Source organism: Erythrolamprus reginae, chromosome 2, assembly GCF_031021105.1.
Source record: "Erythrolamprus reginae isolate rEryReg1 chromosome 2, rEryReg1.hap1, whole genome shotgun sequence".
Lineage (NCBI taxonomy): Eukaryota > Metazoa > Chordata > Lepidosauria > Squamata > Dipsadidae > Erythrolamprus > Erythrolamprus reginae.
Genome location: NC_091951.1, coordinates 332,298,257 through 332,313,967, shown reverse-complemented (window position 1 = coordinate 332,313,967; position 15,711 = coordinate 332,298,257). Strand labels below are relative to the sequence as shown.

General features: G+C 45.8%; 1 protein-coding gene across 5 annotated transcripts in view; it reads left to right on the top strand.

The window, feature by feature from the left end:
• SLC1A3 (solute carrier family 1 member 3) overlaps positions 1 to 14,868 on the top strand; it is a 58,415-nt gene extending 43,547 nt beyond the window's left edge. For 3 of the 5 annotated variants that reach the window (XM_070736397.1, XM_070736395.1, XM_070736393.1), the window contains 5 exons: positions 111 to 406; positions 2,531 to 2,764; positions 7,911 to 8,105; positions 9,537 to 9,671; positions 14,664 to 14,868. In XM_070736397.1, the coding sequence (XP_070592498.1) occupies positions 111 to 406; positions 2,531 to 2,764; positions 7,911 to 8,105; positions 9,537 to 9,671; positions 14,664 to 14,868 (1,065 nt within the window). The remainder of the gene's footprint in view (positions 1 to 110; positions 407 to 2,530; positions 2,765 to 7,910; positions 8,106 to 9,536; positions 9,672 to 14,663) is intronic. The other 2 variants (XM_070736396.1, XM_070736394.1) reach the window with 2 other exon arrangements.
• The last annotated feature ends 843 nt before the right edge of the window (positions 14,869 to 15,711 follow it).

Genomic DNA, 15,711 nt, shown 5'->3' with positions numbered 1-15,711 from the left:
ATTATCCAATCAAACCTTTTGATAATTGCATTTGAGCAGTTAGAAATAAGGGGCTTCCAGGATACTTCACCCATGGATGTAATATTTGTCCTTCTCACCATCATTAACAGTTCAAAACGAACTATGAAGAGCGTGAGTTTCATGCACATGTTCATTCCAACGAAACGTCGGTCCTCGCTGCCATTATGAATAACGTAACGGAAGCTGTGGAAAACCTAACCCAGATGAAGAAGGAGATGATCCCTGTGCCTGGGGCTGTAAATGGAGTGAATGCACTTGGACTGGTGGTCTTCTCCATTAGTTTTGGATTGGTGATTGGCAATATGAAGGAACAAGGTCGAGCATTGAGAGAATTCTTCGACAGCCTGAATGAGGCTATCATGCGACTGGTAGCTCTAATAATGTGGTAAGTCACTACCCCTAAAAAGGATTTAGCTCTAATAATGTGGTAAAATCACTACCCCTAAAAAGGATTTAGGGGTAGTGATTTCTGACAGTCTCAAAATGGGTGAGCAGTGCAGTCAGGCGGTAGGGAAAGCAAGTAGGATGCTTGGCTGCATAGCTAGAGGTATAACAAGCAGGAAGAGGGAGATTGTGATCCCCTTATATAGAGCGCTGGTGAGACCCCATTTGGAATACTGTGTTCAGTTCTGGAGACCTCACCTACAAAAAGATATGGACAAAATTGAACGGGTCCAAAGACGGGCTACAAGAAGGGTGGAAGGTCTTAAGCATAAAAAGTATCAGGAAAGACTTAATGAACTCAATCTGTACAGTCTGGAGGACAGAAGGAAAAGGGGGGACATGATCGAAACATTTAAATATGTTAAAGGGTTAAATAAGGTCCAGGAGGGAAGTGTTTTTAATAGGAAAGTGAACACAAGAACAAGGGGACACAATTTGAAGTTAGTTGGGGGAAAGATCAAAAGCAACATGAGAAAATATTATTTTACTGAAAGAGTAGTAGATCCTTGGAACAAACTTCCAGCAGATGTGGTAGATAAATCCACAGTAACTGAATTTAAACATGCCTGGGATAAACATATATCCATCCTAAGATAAAATACAGAAAATAGTATAAGGGCAGACTAGATGGACCATGAGGTCTTTTTCTGCCGTCAGACTTCTATGTTTCTATGTTTCTAAGTATTAAATCCACTGTGCTACTATTACCTGTTTTTGATCCCTCGCACCTCTTTACGTTGAGGTCTAAGCTGTACTTCCTTCTTGGTTGTTCTAACAGTTTCTGGGATGAAAATTCAAGGAGGTGGGTACAGATCAGACACTAGGAAGCACCTTTAAAGCCTTTCATGGCATTGGACCAGAATACCTCTGGAACTGCCTTCTACCGCACGAATCCCAGTGGCCGATAAGGTCCCACATAGTTGGCCTTCTCTGGGTCCCGTCCACCAAACAATGTCGTTTGGCGGGCCCCAGGAGAAGAGCCTTCTCTGTGGTGGCCCCAGCTCTCTGGAATCAACTCCCCCCGGAGATTAGAACGGCCCCCACCCTCCTTGTCTTTCGCAAGTTACTCAAGACCCACCTATATCGCCAGGCATGGGGGAATTAAGACATCTCCCCCAGGCTTTCTTATATTTTATGTTTGGTTTGTTTGTGTTGTATGGTTTTTAAATTGTTGGGTTTTTAAATGTAATTTTATTATTAGATTTGTTCCATTGTTATACTGTTTTTATTGTTGTTGTGAGCCGCCCCGAGTCTTCGGAGAGGGGCAGCATACAAATCTAATAAATTGAATTGAATTGAATTGAAATTCTTGACAATAACAACCATCAATCAGCAGAATAAGTTAATGAGTGGAGTGGTTTCTTCCTTCACTGGAGGTTTTTAAACAAAGCTTCTAGACATTTGCGGTGATGTGATGAATCTTGAGAGGCAGTTTGGTGTAGTGTTTGAGGTACCAGGCTAGAAACTGGGAGATCATGAATTGTAGTCCTGCTTTGAGCATAAAGTCAATTGGGTGATATTGGGGCAGTCAGTCCTAAGAAGGAGGCGATGGCAGATCACCTCTAAAGCACCTTGCCGAAAAAATTTGCAGGGACTTGTCCAGGCAGTCTCCAAGAATGGGGCACAATTGAAGGAAGAAAAAGAAGTATCTTCCAATGGGCAAGGAAATGGACTTGATTGCCTCTTACCGTTCTGTGATCTTATATGTGAAATGAAAGGATGATCCAGGAATCAACTCAGACTCCCTTTTCCAGGAATTACTGGATTCCCATCTGGTGCATTATCTAGTGAAATAGATATTCTCATTCCTCACCCATAACCTCTGACATCTTCCTCCAGATTTTGAACAAATAGAACCTGAGTCACTAATTTAGCTAATGAGTTGCAACAGTTTGTTTGTTTATTTATTTATTTGTTTGATTTTTATGCCGCCCTTCTCCTTAGACTCAGATACATTACACAAAAGAAGACTTATAGGACAGTTACAAAGCAATGCATTCATATCTCTCTATCTCCCTCTCCCTCCCTCCCCCTCCCTCTCTCTCTCTCTTTTTTTTTTTTTCAGGTATGCACCACTTGGCATTTTGTTTTTAATTGCTGGGAAAATCGTTGAGATGGAAGATATGGGTGTGATTGGAGGCCAGCTTGCCATGTATACAGTGACCGTTATCATTGGTTTGCTCATCCATGCAATTATTGTTCTCCCACTTCTCTACTTCTTCATTACTCGGAAGAATCCTTGGGTCTTTATTGGAGGATTGTTGCAAGCTCTCATCACAGCTTTGGGAACTTCCTCGAGGTAGGTTTTCACAATCAAATAGCTTGGGATACAGGAGATTTTACTCGATATATATACTACCTGTACATATGCATAAACCAAGAATAACAGGTCCTAATTGGGTTCAGCTCATCTACAGATCTCTATGGAGATTCTCAGTTATCCAGGTCCATGAAGGTGCATTTTCAAGAGGCAATTGGACTTCCTAATTTTTCTTTGAAGACATAGAAACATAGAAGACTGACGGCAGAAAAAGACCTCATGGTCCATCTAGTCTGCCCTTATACTATTTCCTGAATTTTATCTTACAATGGATATATGTTTATCCCAGGCATATTTAAATTCAGTTACTGTGGATTTACCAACTACGTCTGCTGGAAGTTTGTTCCAAGGATCTACTACTCTTTCAGTAAAATAATATTTTCTCATGTTGCCTTTGATCATTCCCCCAACTAACTTCAGATTGTGTTCCCTTGTTCTTGTGTTCACTTTCCTATTAAAAACACTTCCCTCCTGGACTTTATTTAACCCTTTAACATATTTAAATGTTTCGATCATGTCCCCCCTTTTCCTTCTGTCCTCCAGACTATACAGATTGAGTTCATTAAGTCTTTCCTGATACGTTTTATGCTTAAGACCTTCCACCATTCTTGTAGCCCGTCTTTGGACCCGTTCAATTTTGCTTCTCATCTAAAAGGCTTATTCAGCTCTTTGAGAAGCTAAATGGTACTGGAGGGAAATAAATAAGTGGATGCAGGAAATAACAGAAACAATGCTGCAACATCCTGCCTGTCGGCGACTACTTCAGCTTCAACCACAGCAACACAAGAGCACACAACAGATTTAAACTTAATATTAACCGCTCCAAACTTGACTGTAAAAAATATGACTTCAGTAACCGAGTTGTCGAAGCGTGGAACTCATTACCGGACTCCATAGTGTCATCCCCAAACCCCCAACACTTTACCTTTAGATTATCTACGGTTGATCTATCCAGATTCCTAAGAGGTCAGCAAGGGGCGAGTACAAGTGCACTAGAGTGCCTTCCGTCCCCTGTCCTATTGCTCTCCTATATCTCCTATACCTTTCTTCTATTTCTATATCTCTTCTTCTATTCTTTCATTGATATGTTCTATTACTATATCTTCTTTTCTATTCTTTCATAGATATATTTTACTATGAGTATGTCCTATATATATGACGGTCTTGGTATATTCGGGTTTCTTCCCGTGTAGGATTTGGAAATTTCTGGCGACGTTTCGATGAGGTCCCACTCATCATCTTCAGGCTGGTGTTTCTGTCCTTGTTCTAAGGCGAAAACTGCCCACTAAAACTCTCATTGTGTATTGGACAAACTAACTAACTAACTAACTAACTAACTAACTAACTAACTAAATAAATAAATAAATAAATAAATAAATAAATTGAAAAAATAAATAAATAAATAAAATGAAATAAATAAAATAAAATAAAATAAAATAAAAATAAATGATAGAGTATACATCTGAATTCTTCTTACTAGGAATCACTAGGGGACAATATCCTAAAAACGTTAAATATCTAATATTACATATTGGGAGAGCAACAAGGATTACATATATGCAATGATGGGAAAGACCCTCAAACACCTCTGGAAAAGGAATTTTTAAAAAATATATATGACTGTACTAAGGTGGACAAACTAACAATGGAGTTAAATGGACAAAAGGACTGTCAATATTATAATACACGGATTAAATGGTATGAATGGATAAAGAAAAGAAAGACCACAAGACAATGTGCAATGGGAACGTAAGATTTGACAATAAGAAAAAGCAATGTACAAATTATATAAATGTTCATGTGAATGATGAGGCAGCAGCCATCTCGATCACCGGAACATAGAAACTTTAATAAAACCACTTAGCTTTCGTTAGCGTGCTGCTAACTTTGTCAGAGTATTAAAAATGCCATGGGAGACAATCACCTTTATAAAGCATTATTCAGTCTGCTCATTGCCCGCGTCATAGGGCCACACCCTTCCCTCCCCTCCCCTCTGCGGCAAGCCTAAATGTTCATGTATATATATAGAGGTGGATCTGTTTAGAAATATTAAGATGTGGAAAACATAAAAATCAATAAAAATAATTAAAAAGAAAAGAAAAAGCGCCTTTGGGACTTATCTTCTCTGTTTAACCAATCCTTGTTAACAGGAGATGTTCCTGAGGATTGGAGAATGGCCAGTGTTGTGCCTATCCACAAGAAGGGCAGTAGAGAAGAAGTTGGTAACTACAGGCCAGTTAGCTTGACATCAGTTGTAGTTAAAATGATGGAGACTCTACTCAAAAAGAGGATAAAGCAGCACCTAAAAAACAATAACTTATTGGACCCAAATCAGCATGGCTTTACTGAAGGCAAATCATGTCAGACTAATCTCATTGATTTCTTTGACTATGTCACAAAGGTGTTGGATGAAGGTGGTGCCGTGGATATTGCCTACCTGGACTTCAGCAAAGCCTTTGATACTGTTCCACATAAAGAGCTGATAGATAAATTAGTGAAGATTGGACTTAATCCCTGGATAGTTCAATGGATTTGCAGCTGGCTGAAGCGTAGACATCAGAGAGTTATTGTTAATGGCGAGTATTCTGAGCAGAGACATGTTACAAGTGGTGTGCCACAAGGGTCTGTTCTGGGTCCTATTCTTTTTAATATGTTTGTGAGTGACATAGGGGAAGGTTTGGTAGGGAAGGTTTGCCTATTTGCCGATGACTCTAAAGTGTGCAATAGGGTTGATATTCCTGGAGGCGTCTGTAATATGGTAAATGATTTAGCTTTACTAGATAAATGGTCAAAGAAATAGAAACTGCAGTTTAATGTTTCCAAATGTAAAATAATGCACTTGGGGAAAAGGAATCCTCAATCTGAGTATTGTATTGGCAGTTCTGTGTTAGCAAATACTTCAAAGGAAAAGGATTTAGGGGTAGTGATTTCTGACAGTCTCAAAATGGGTGAACAGTGCAGTCAGGCGGTAGGGAAAGCAAGTAGGATGCTTGGCTGCATAGCTAGAGGTATAACAAGCAGGAAGAGGGAGATTATGATCCCGCTATATAGAATGCTGGTGAGACCACATTTGGAATACTGTGTTCAGTTCTGGAGACCTCACCTACAAAAAGATATTGACAAAATTGAACGGGTCCAAAGACGGGCTACAAGAATGGTGGAAGGTCTTAAGCATAAAACATATCAGGAAAGACTTAATGAACTCAATCTGTATAGTCTGGAGGACAGAAGGAAAAGGGGGGACATGATCGAAACATTTAAATATATTAAAGGGTTAAATAAGGTTCAGGAGGGAAGTGTTTTTAATAGGAACATGAACACAAGAACAAGGGGACACAATCTGAAGTTAGTTCGGGGAAAGATCAAAAGCAACATGAGAAAATATTATTTTACTGAAAGAGTAGTAGATCCTTGGAACAAACTTCCAGCAGACGTGGTAGATAAATCCACAGTAACTGAACTGAAACATGCCTGGGATAAACATATATCCATCCTAAGATAAAATACAGAAAATAGTATAAGGGCAGACTAGATGGACCATGAGGTCTTTTTCTGCCATCAGACTTCTATGTTTCTAACCTATGTGCTTCAGTCTGAGAATGTAACAATCCAGATTTTGATGCACTTCATATTATTTTTCCATATACAGTGAACCCTCGATCATCGCGAGGGTTCCGTTCCAGGACCCCAAGCGATGATCGATTTTTCGCGAAGTAGCGGTGCGGAAGTAAAAACACCATCTGCGCATGCGCAGATGGTGTTTTTACTTCCACCGCCGCCCGCCCTTCGCCCGCCCACCCCGTTGCTCGCGCCTGGGGTTTCCTGGGGAGCGGAGCCGGGGTGTCCCCAAGCGCGCGCGCATTGCTGGGGCCGCTTCCCAGCTAGGGAGCGGAGCCGGGGTTTCCCCAAGCATGCGCGCGTTGCTGGGGCCGCTCCCCAGCTGGGGAGCGGAGCCGGGGTTTCTCCAAGCGCGCGCGCGCGTTGCTGGGGCCGCTCCCCAGCTGGGGAGCGGAGCTGGGGTTTCTCCAAGCGCGCGCGTGTTGCTGGGGCCGTTCCCCAGCTGGGGAGCGGAGCCGGGGTTTCCCCAAGCGCGCGCGCGTTGCTGGGGCCGCTCCCCAGCTGGGGAGCGGACCTGGGGTTTCCCCAAGCCCGCGCGCGTTGCTGGGGCCGCTTCCCAGCTGGGGAGCGGAGCCGGGGTTTCCCCAAGCGCGCGCGCGTTGCTGGGGCCGCTCCCCAGCTGGGGAGCGGCCCCAGCAACGCGCGCGCGCTTGGAGAAACCCCGGCTCCGCTCCCCAGCTGGGGAGCGGCCCCAGCAACGCGCGCGCGCTTGGAGAAACCCCGGCTCCGCTCCCCAGCTGGGGAGCGGCCCCAGCAAAGCGCGCGCGCTTGGGGAAACCCCAGATCCGCTCCCCAGCTGGGCAGCGGAGCTGGGGTGTCCCCGCGCGTGCCGCCCGCCCGCCCACGCCGTTGCTCGCGCCGCCGCTGGGGTCTTACCGGGGCAAGAGGGGGAAGACCCAGGGAAGCCGCCCAGCTTCCCAGCTGGGGAACTCCACCATCTACGCATGCGTGGCCATAGAAAAAAAGGCACACATGCGCAGATGGTGGAGTTTACTTCCGGGTTGAAAACTCGGGAAATAGCCCTTTCGCGATGCTTGAGGACGCGAAACTCGAGGGTTCACTGTATTCCAATAAATATTTTAATTGGGCATCTCTTTTACATTAATTATTCTTAATTCTGAAAATTAATATCTGAAACTGCTTTGTATTGAGATATATCTTTTAGTCTGTACTGTCTCCCAAGTTAGACAGACATCAATGAAATGAAAGGTGTTGAAAATGTATAGGCACCACACATTATCTACCCGTACTGTATGGTCTTTCTATAATATACACTCAGGAATCCAAATTCTGGATGCAGATTTTAAAATTTGGAGCATTGTCTGAAGGTTAACTATATGAACACAAACTATTTTTCTGTACGTTCTCTGTACCATGTATGTATGTATGTGTATGTATGTATGTATGTAGGTATGAACGTATGTACCTACGTATGTACGTACGTACTTACATACATACATACATGGTAATGGTATCTTCTTTTCTTTTTCTCCCCATCTGATTTCAGTTCTGCCACTTTGCCTATCACTTTTAAGTGTTTGGAAGAGAACAATGGAGTAGACAAACGCATTACGAGATTTGTACTGCCTGTGGGTGCAACTATTAACATGGATGGGACAGCTTTGTATGAAGCCCTGGCTGCAATTTTCATTGCACAGGTTAACAATATGGATCTCAACTTTGGGCAAATTATCACAATCAGGTTTGTAAACGCTGCAAAAGTACACATCCTTGAATACCTCCGCAAGACAGCAAAGCTAGAAAAGTCAGAATGAGGGGCATTTCTGAGTGGAATGTATGGTAACACAGGTGGACAGGATAAAGTAGAAGGTCATGAACAATTCAGAAATCACAGAATATTTCATTGTTTGCAATGCAAATTATAATATCTAGACCTAATCCAGATTGAGACAGCTACATAGACCGCAGGTCTTCTTCCTATTGTGCTACTTATTGTTTTTAGTGTTATATAGTGATGGAGGTAGAAATTAGATGAAGGAAGAATATTGTTTTGTTTAAGTAAAATATGAATGTTGTTTATAATTATATGTATGCCAATATATTTTATAGGAACATAAATAAGTAATTATAATTATAAGTAAGGTTAAAATTATTATTATTATTATTAATATTATTATTATCATCATCATCATCATCATCATCATTTCCTTTTTGTAAAATGGCATATCCGGACAATATACAGTGGTACCTCTACCTAAGAATGCCTCTACTTACAAACTTTTCTCGATAAGAACCGGGTGTTCAAGATTTTTCTTGCCTCTTCTCAAGAACTATTTTCTACTTACAAAACCAAGCATCCAAAACTGTAACTGGAAAAGGCAGGGAGAAGCCTCTGTGGGGCCTCTCTAGGAATCTCCTGGGAGGAAACAGGGCCAGAAAAGGCAGGGAGAAGCTTCCATGGGGCCTCTCTAGGAATCTCCTGAGAGGAAACAGGGCCTCCACCCTCCCTGTGTTTTCCCCAATTGCACACATTATTTGCTTTTACATTGATTCCTATGGGAAAAATGGCATCTTCTTACAAACTTTTCTATTTAAGAACCTGGTCACAGAACGAATTAAGTTTGTAAGTAGAGGTACCACTGTTCTGTATTCAAAATACTTATATATACATTTTTTAAACTTGACATAAAAAGGAAGGGAAGGAGGAAGGAAGGAAGGAAGGAAGGAAGGAAGGAAGGAAGGAAGGAAGGAAGGAAGGAAGGAAGGATGGATCACAATCTGAATATCTAAGACAGGATAGGCAAAGTTGGCTCTTCTATGACTTGTGGACTTCAACTCCCAGAATTCCTGAGCCAATCATGCGAGTTCAGGAATTCTGTGAGTTGAAGTGTACTTGTCATGGAAAATGCCATCTTGGGGAAGACTGGTCTAACTCATGAAACTGAGTACATATTTGAACATGGCTTATCTAGCTTAAGCATCAAATTTTCTTGTAAGAGAAATGAAAGGGGAAAGACTTTTGATCATGCAAGCTAGTAACTGATTCCAACCAGACTCATGAACTTCTAGCCAACAATTTCATCAAGGCTGAAAGAATTTTATAACATAAGGACATGTTTTTAAATATGAAAATGATAATAGGATTGGTTTGATATCTCTTTCCTTGTAACAGTATTACTGCAACAGCTGCCAGCATTGGTGCAGCAGGAATTCCTCAAGCTGGCCTGGTCACAATGGTGATTGTATTAACCTCCGTTGGTTTGCCTACAGATGACATAACGCTTATCATTGCTGTGGATTGGTTTCTGTGAGTATTTTTCTATATTATTATTATTATTATTATTATTATTATTATTATTTATTAGACTTCTATGCCGCCCTTCTCCGAAGACTCGGGGCGGCTCACAGAATACAATACAGAAACAATATGTGTACAAATCTAATAGTTAAAAACTATAAGCTAAAATCCTATTACATTAAAAAGCAGTCAATTAACTCAATCACATCCACACATAACATTTAATGGTCAGAGAGGGGGGGGACATGACCATACCTGGTGACATAGATGGGTCTTAAGGGTCTTGCGAAAGGCAAGGAGGGTGGGGGCAGTGTGAATCTCTGGAGGGAGCTGATTCCAGAGGGCCAGGGCTACCACAGAGAAGGCTCTTCCCCTAGGTCCCGCCAGATGACATTGAAGTAAACCAAATGCCCCAGTGTAAATCAAATTTATGTCCTTGTAGTTCCTTTTCTGAAGAAATGTATACAGTGATCCCCCGCTCGTTGCGAGGGTTCCGTTCCAGGAGCCCCCGCAACGAGCGGGTTTTCGCGAAGTAGCGATGCGGAAGTAAAAACACCGTCTGCGCATGTGCAGACGGTGTTTTTACTCCCACAGCGCTAGCGAGGAGCCGAAGATTGGGGGCGGCGCGGCTGTTTGCCGCCGGCATGGGGGGCTTCCTAGCAGCCCCCCAAACCCGGGTTGGGGGTCCGGGGGGCGCTGTCTCTCGGCGCTTTCGAGCCGATTCCGGGAGCGAACTCGCTCACGGACTCGGCTCGAAAGCGCCGAGAGAGAGCGTTGACAGGCCCGTTCCTGGCGCTGTCTCTCGCCGCCTTCGAGCCGATTCCGGGAGCGAACTCGCTCACGGACTCGACTCGAAAGCGCCGAGAGAGAGCGTTGACAGGCCCGTTCCTGGCGCTCTCTCTCGCCGCCTTCGAGCCGAGTCCGGGAGCGAACTCGCTCACGGACTCGGCTCGAAAGCGGCGAGAGAGAGCGTTGACAGGCCCGTTCCTGGCGCTCTCTCTCGCCGCCTTCGAGCCGAGTCCGGGAGCGAACTCGCTCACGGACTCGGCTCGAAAGCGGCGAGAGAGAGCGTTGACAGGCCCGTTCCTGGCGCTCTCTCTCGCCGCCTTCGAGCCGAGTCCGGGAGCGAACTCGCTCACGGACTCGGCTCGAAAGCGGCGAGAGAGAGCGTTGACAGGCCCGTTCCTGGCGCTCTCTCTCGCCGCCTTCGAGCCGAGTCCGGGAGCGAACTCGCTCACGGACTCGGCTCGAAAGCGGCGAGAGAGAGCGTGGACAGGCCCGTTCCTGGCGCTGTCTCTCGCCGCCTTCGAGCCGAGTCCGGGAGCGAACTCGCTCACGGACTCGGCTCGAAAGCGGCGAGAGAGAGCGTTGACAGGCCCGTTCCTGGCGCTCTCTCTCGCCGCCTTCGAGCCGAGTCCGGGAGCGAACTCGCTCACGGACTCGGCTCGAAAGCGGCGAGAGAGAGCGTGGACAGGCCCGTTCCTGGCGCTGTCTCTCGCCGCCTTCGAGCCGAGTCCGGGAGCGAACTCGCTCACGGACTCGGCTCCAAAGCGGCGAGAGAGAGCGTGGACAGGCCCGTTCCTGGCGCTGTCTCTCGCCGCCTTCGAGCCGAGTCCGGGAGCGAACTCGCTCACGGACTCGGCTCCAAAGCGGCGAGAGAGAGCGTGGACAGGCCCGTTCCTGGCGCTGTCTCTCGCCGCCTTCGAGCCGAGTCCGGGAGCGAACTCGCTCACGGACTCGGCTCCAAAGCGGCGAGAGAGAGCGTGGACAGGCCCGTTCCTGGCGCTGTCTCTCGCCGCCTTCGAGCCGAGTCTGGGAGCGAACTCGCTCACGGACTCGGCTCGAAAGCGCCGAGAGAGAGCGTGGACATCGCCCGTATCTAGAAGAAGTTGCCACCCGAGCGCTCTTGCCCGGCGGGAGGCGAAGCATATGGGTGGGGGGGCTGTCAGGACACCCTCCCACCCCAGCACTTTGCATCCCGCCGGCAAAGAGCAATAAGGCAGCAGCTTCTGCCGGACACGGGCAATGGGCGGGACAGAGAAGCGGGAAGAATCAGGAGGTTCCTTTGGCGGCTGGAGGCTGCCTGGCACCCGCTGCAGCCAAAACAACAAAGCCAGGCAGCCCCCAGCTGCCAAAGGAGCCTCCTGATTCTCCCCGCTTCTCTGTCCCGCCCATTGCCCATGTCCGGCAGAAGCTGCCTCCCGTGCCGATGTTCCCCGCCAAGCCCAGTTCGGCTTCCCTGGCTGCTTGGCCGGAGGGGGGGGGGGTCGGCCAAAAGGGGCTGGAGACGCAGCGATTTGCCTCCCGCCCCTCGCCCCTGTGCCACCGGCACGTCATCTTCCCTCCCAGACAAAAAGGCCGGCCTTTGGGGATGAAGGGGTGTGTTCAGCTCTGCGTCTCCAGCTCCTTTCGGCCGAGCCCCCCCCCCCGACCAAGCAGCCAGGGAATCCGAGCCAGGCTTGGCAGGGAACATCGGCACGGGAGGCAGGAGACGGATCGGGCGACCGGAGCAGCAGCCAGGGAAGCCGAGCCGCGTATGGCGGTGACGGCGGCCGTCTCCTGCCTCCCGCGCCGATGTTCCCAGCCACGCCCGGCTCGGCTTTCCTGGCTGCTTGGCCGGGAGCTGGATGCTGGTGGTGGCGGAGGAAGGCGAATGCGGCTTGGAAGCTGGGAGGGGGGCAGAATATGGGAGGAGAGAGGCTTGCAATAGAGGGTGGAGGAAGCGGCCATGGGAGGGCGAGCTGCCTCAGGGAGGAGGATCGGGCGGGACCAGGTGGGGGCTGGAATTTCTCCGCCAGGGCGAAGGGCGGGCGAGCGGGTGCTGGGGAGGGCTTCTCGCCCTCCCGACAGCAAGAGGGGGGAGCGAACGGCGTGGGCAGGCGAAGGGCGGGCGAGCGGCAGCGAGGAGTTTGCGTGGGCGGTGGGGAAACTCCTCGCTGACGCCAGCAAGAGGGGGAAGACCCAGGGAAGCCGCTGCCATCTACGCATGCGTGCCCGGCACGCATGCGTAGATGGTATTTTTGACTTCCGGGTTGAAAAATAGCGAAGTACCCTGTTCGCAATGGTTGGGGACGCAATAAACGGGGGATCACTGTAGTACCTTGTTACATTGCATACAAATGTCAACCTGTTATCTTATTTAAAAAGAAGACTAGAATAGGGTACTGATGAGGATTTGGGGGGCAGAGATATGAAAGTGATTCAATTTCCATTCACCTTCCAAGCTGTAGTTTTTTTAAAAATACATTATTCAGTCTCGCCACCAACCATCTTTTCGACATGCAAATCTTAATTTTCCTGTTCTTTGTTTCTTAAAGCGGCAGCTTGTAGCCAGTTAGTTTGAATCTACTTGTGTGAGAAGGAAGAGGTCCAAAGGAAAATATAAATGTTACAAAACACCTACCTGCTGTTCAGTAGTGGGTTCCTACCGGTACGGTCGACGCCATCGAACTGGTAGTGAAAAATGAGCTGTGTGCAGCTCTGCGTCTCCGGCGTGTGTGCATATCCGAGCGAGATTTTGCTTCTGCGCATGAGCAGGAAGCAAAATTTCCTGAGGAGACGCACGTTTGGGTGACATTTCGGAAATTTTTTGCTTCTGCACCTGCGCGGAAGCAAAATATGACCAAAATCTCATACACGCATAGCACGATCCCTGACAAAATTTTGCTTCCTGCGCATGCACAGAAGCAGAATCTCATTCAGACATATGTGTGCGCACTCCAGTGACGCGAAGCACCGGTCGCAGCGGAAGCAACAATCCCCGCCTGATGCTCTTCCTTCTTGGAACTCATATTTAATTTTGAGATACAGTGGTACCTCTACTTAACAACACCTCTACTTAAGAACTTTTCTAGATAAGAACCAGGTGTTCAAGATTTGTTTGTCTCTTCTTAAGAACCATTTTCTACTTAAGAACCCGAGCCAGGAAAAATTTCCCAGGATATTTGAGAGCGGCACAAAGGCCCGGCCAGTTTCCTGCCATACCCCCTGGGTTTCTCTCCCTCGCGCAGTGTATGGGAGGCGTGTGCTCCTCCTAGCTGCCTCAAAGTCCCTTTTTTTTTTTAAGCCTTAAAGGTTTGGATTTTTTTTTGATTCCCCTCACCTCACCTTCTTCCTTCAGCAGCGACTGTCCTCCTCCTCTTCTTCCTCCTCCTCCTCCCACCCTAATTCCAAGCTTTTATTTCTTTCCTAATGGGATTGCACGCATTATTTGCTTTTACATTGATTCCTATGGGAAAAATTGCTTCTACTTACAAACTTTTCTACTTAAGTACCTGGTCATGGAACGAATTAAGTTCCTAAGTAGAGATTTATTTATTTCTTTATTTATTTATTTATTTAATTGGATTTGTATGCCGCCCCTCTCCGAGGACTCGGGGCGGCTCACAGCATATACAAAAACAAAACAATAATATGAATGCAATTAATTAATTAATTAATTAATTAATTAATTAATTAATATTACATTAAAACAACCATTACATTTAATTTAAAAAAGGAAAACCAATCAAACCAGTCATTCAGCACTCGTACTTAAAACTATCATTGGTCAGGGGAAGATTTAAAAGTTCCAAGCCTGGCGGCAAAGGTGAGTTTTTAAGCTCTTTTGGAAGGCAAGAAGTGTGAGGGCAGTGCAAATCTCTGGGGAGAGCTGATTCCAGAGAGTCGGGGCTCCCACAGAGAAGGCTCTTCCTCTAGATACCACCAGCCAACATTGTTTGGTCGACGGGACCCTAAAGAGGCCAACTCTGTGGGACTTCACCGGTCGCTGGGATAACACTGTATGGCCATTACTTCATTTCACTATTTATTTATTTTTTTCTTATCAGTCCAGTAACATTTTCTCTTTATTACTGTGCAAATCTTGAAGCACATGTTATTGTATGGCTGATGTGATTTTTTTAAGGAAAGGATGTGGATTTGATTTCTATCTTCTAGTGAAAACTTTCACCGTGTTGGTAAACAATGACTGGTTTACTTAAATTGCACCGTGTTCCCTAGGGATCGTTTGCGTACTACTACCAACGTCTTGGGAGACTCCATCGGTGCCGGAATCGTCGAACACTTATCCCGCCATGAGTTACGGAACAAGGATGCGGAAATGGGCAACTCGGTGATTGAGGAGAATGAAATGAAGAAGCCTTACCAGCTGATTTCACAAGAGAATGAGAATGAAAAGCCCTTAGACAGTGAAACCAATATGTAAGGTAGAGGAAAGTTGACAAAAAAGCACTAGAGAGATGGAAAATATACACTTTCTTTGGTCCTTCTGCTTGTTCCTCATTTCCTCTTGTACTCTCAAAGCACTGAAAAGGTTTAAGGATGAACTAGAGACATAGTGTGTGACCTGCCTCCTCTGTCTTGTGATAGCTAGGTTAGAGCAATGAACAACAGCAGGCTGTTGTCTCATACGCCTCGCCTTGTTCCTTCCAGTAAGGAAAGCCAGAGGAGGGCGAAGCAAAGCACAGTATTTCAATGTCTCATATTGTGTTTACCTAGACATACTTTCTCTGGCCTGACACCTTCCTGGTGTGAGGCTACAACTCCCAGAATTCTTAGGAAACATGCAGCAGACATGCTGGTTAGAATTCTGGAAGTCCTAGTCTACGACATCTGCGAAACATCTGGCTGGAGAAGGCTGCACAATTTGTGCAAGGGGAAATAGTGATTAGATGAGCTGCACGTTTTTCAAAATTGGTGAAAAGTGTTCCAAATTCATGGCTACATGCCATTAAAACAAAGGCATTACACAAAGTCTAAGTTTAATTGGATTTGTATGCCGCCCCTCTCCCAAGACTTTGTCCGAGGACAAAGTGATATGCAACATTTTAATGGGTGGTAAATATTTTATCAAATTAGCAATCCTATTCAAGAAAATATCTTTTTTCTTTATCCTGTTAATGTGATCTCATTTAATATAACAGCAAAACAGAAGAAATCCTGAAAGAGGCTCCATTTTGTTCAAATGCTACATGTTCTTAGCACCATTAAGTCAACCTTTGACATTTCATACTATTCCTAGAGAAATTAATAGAAATTTTGATTTCTT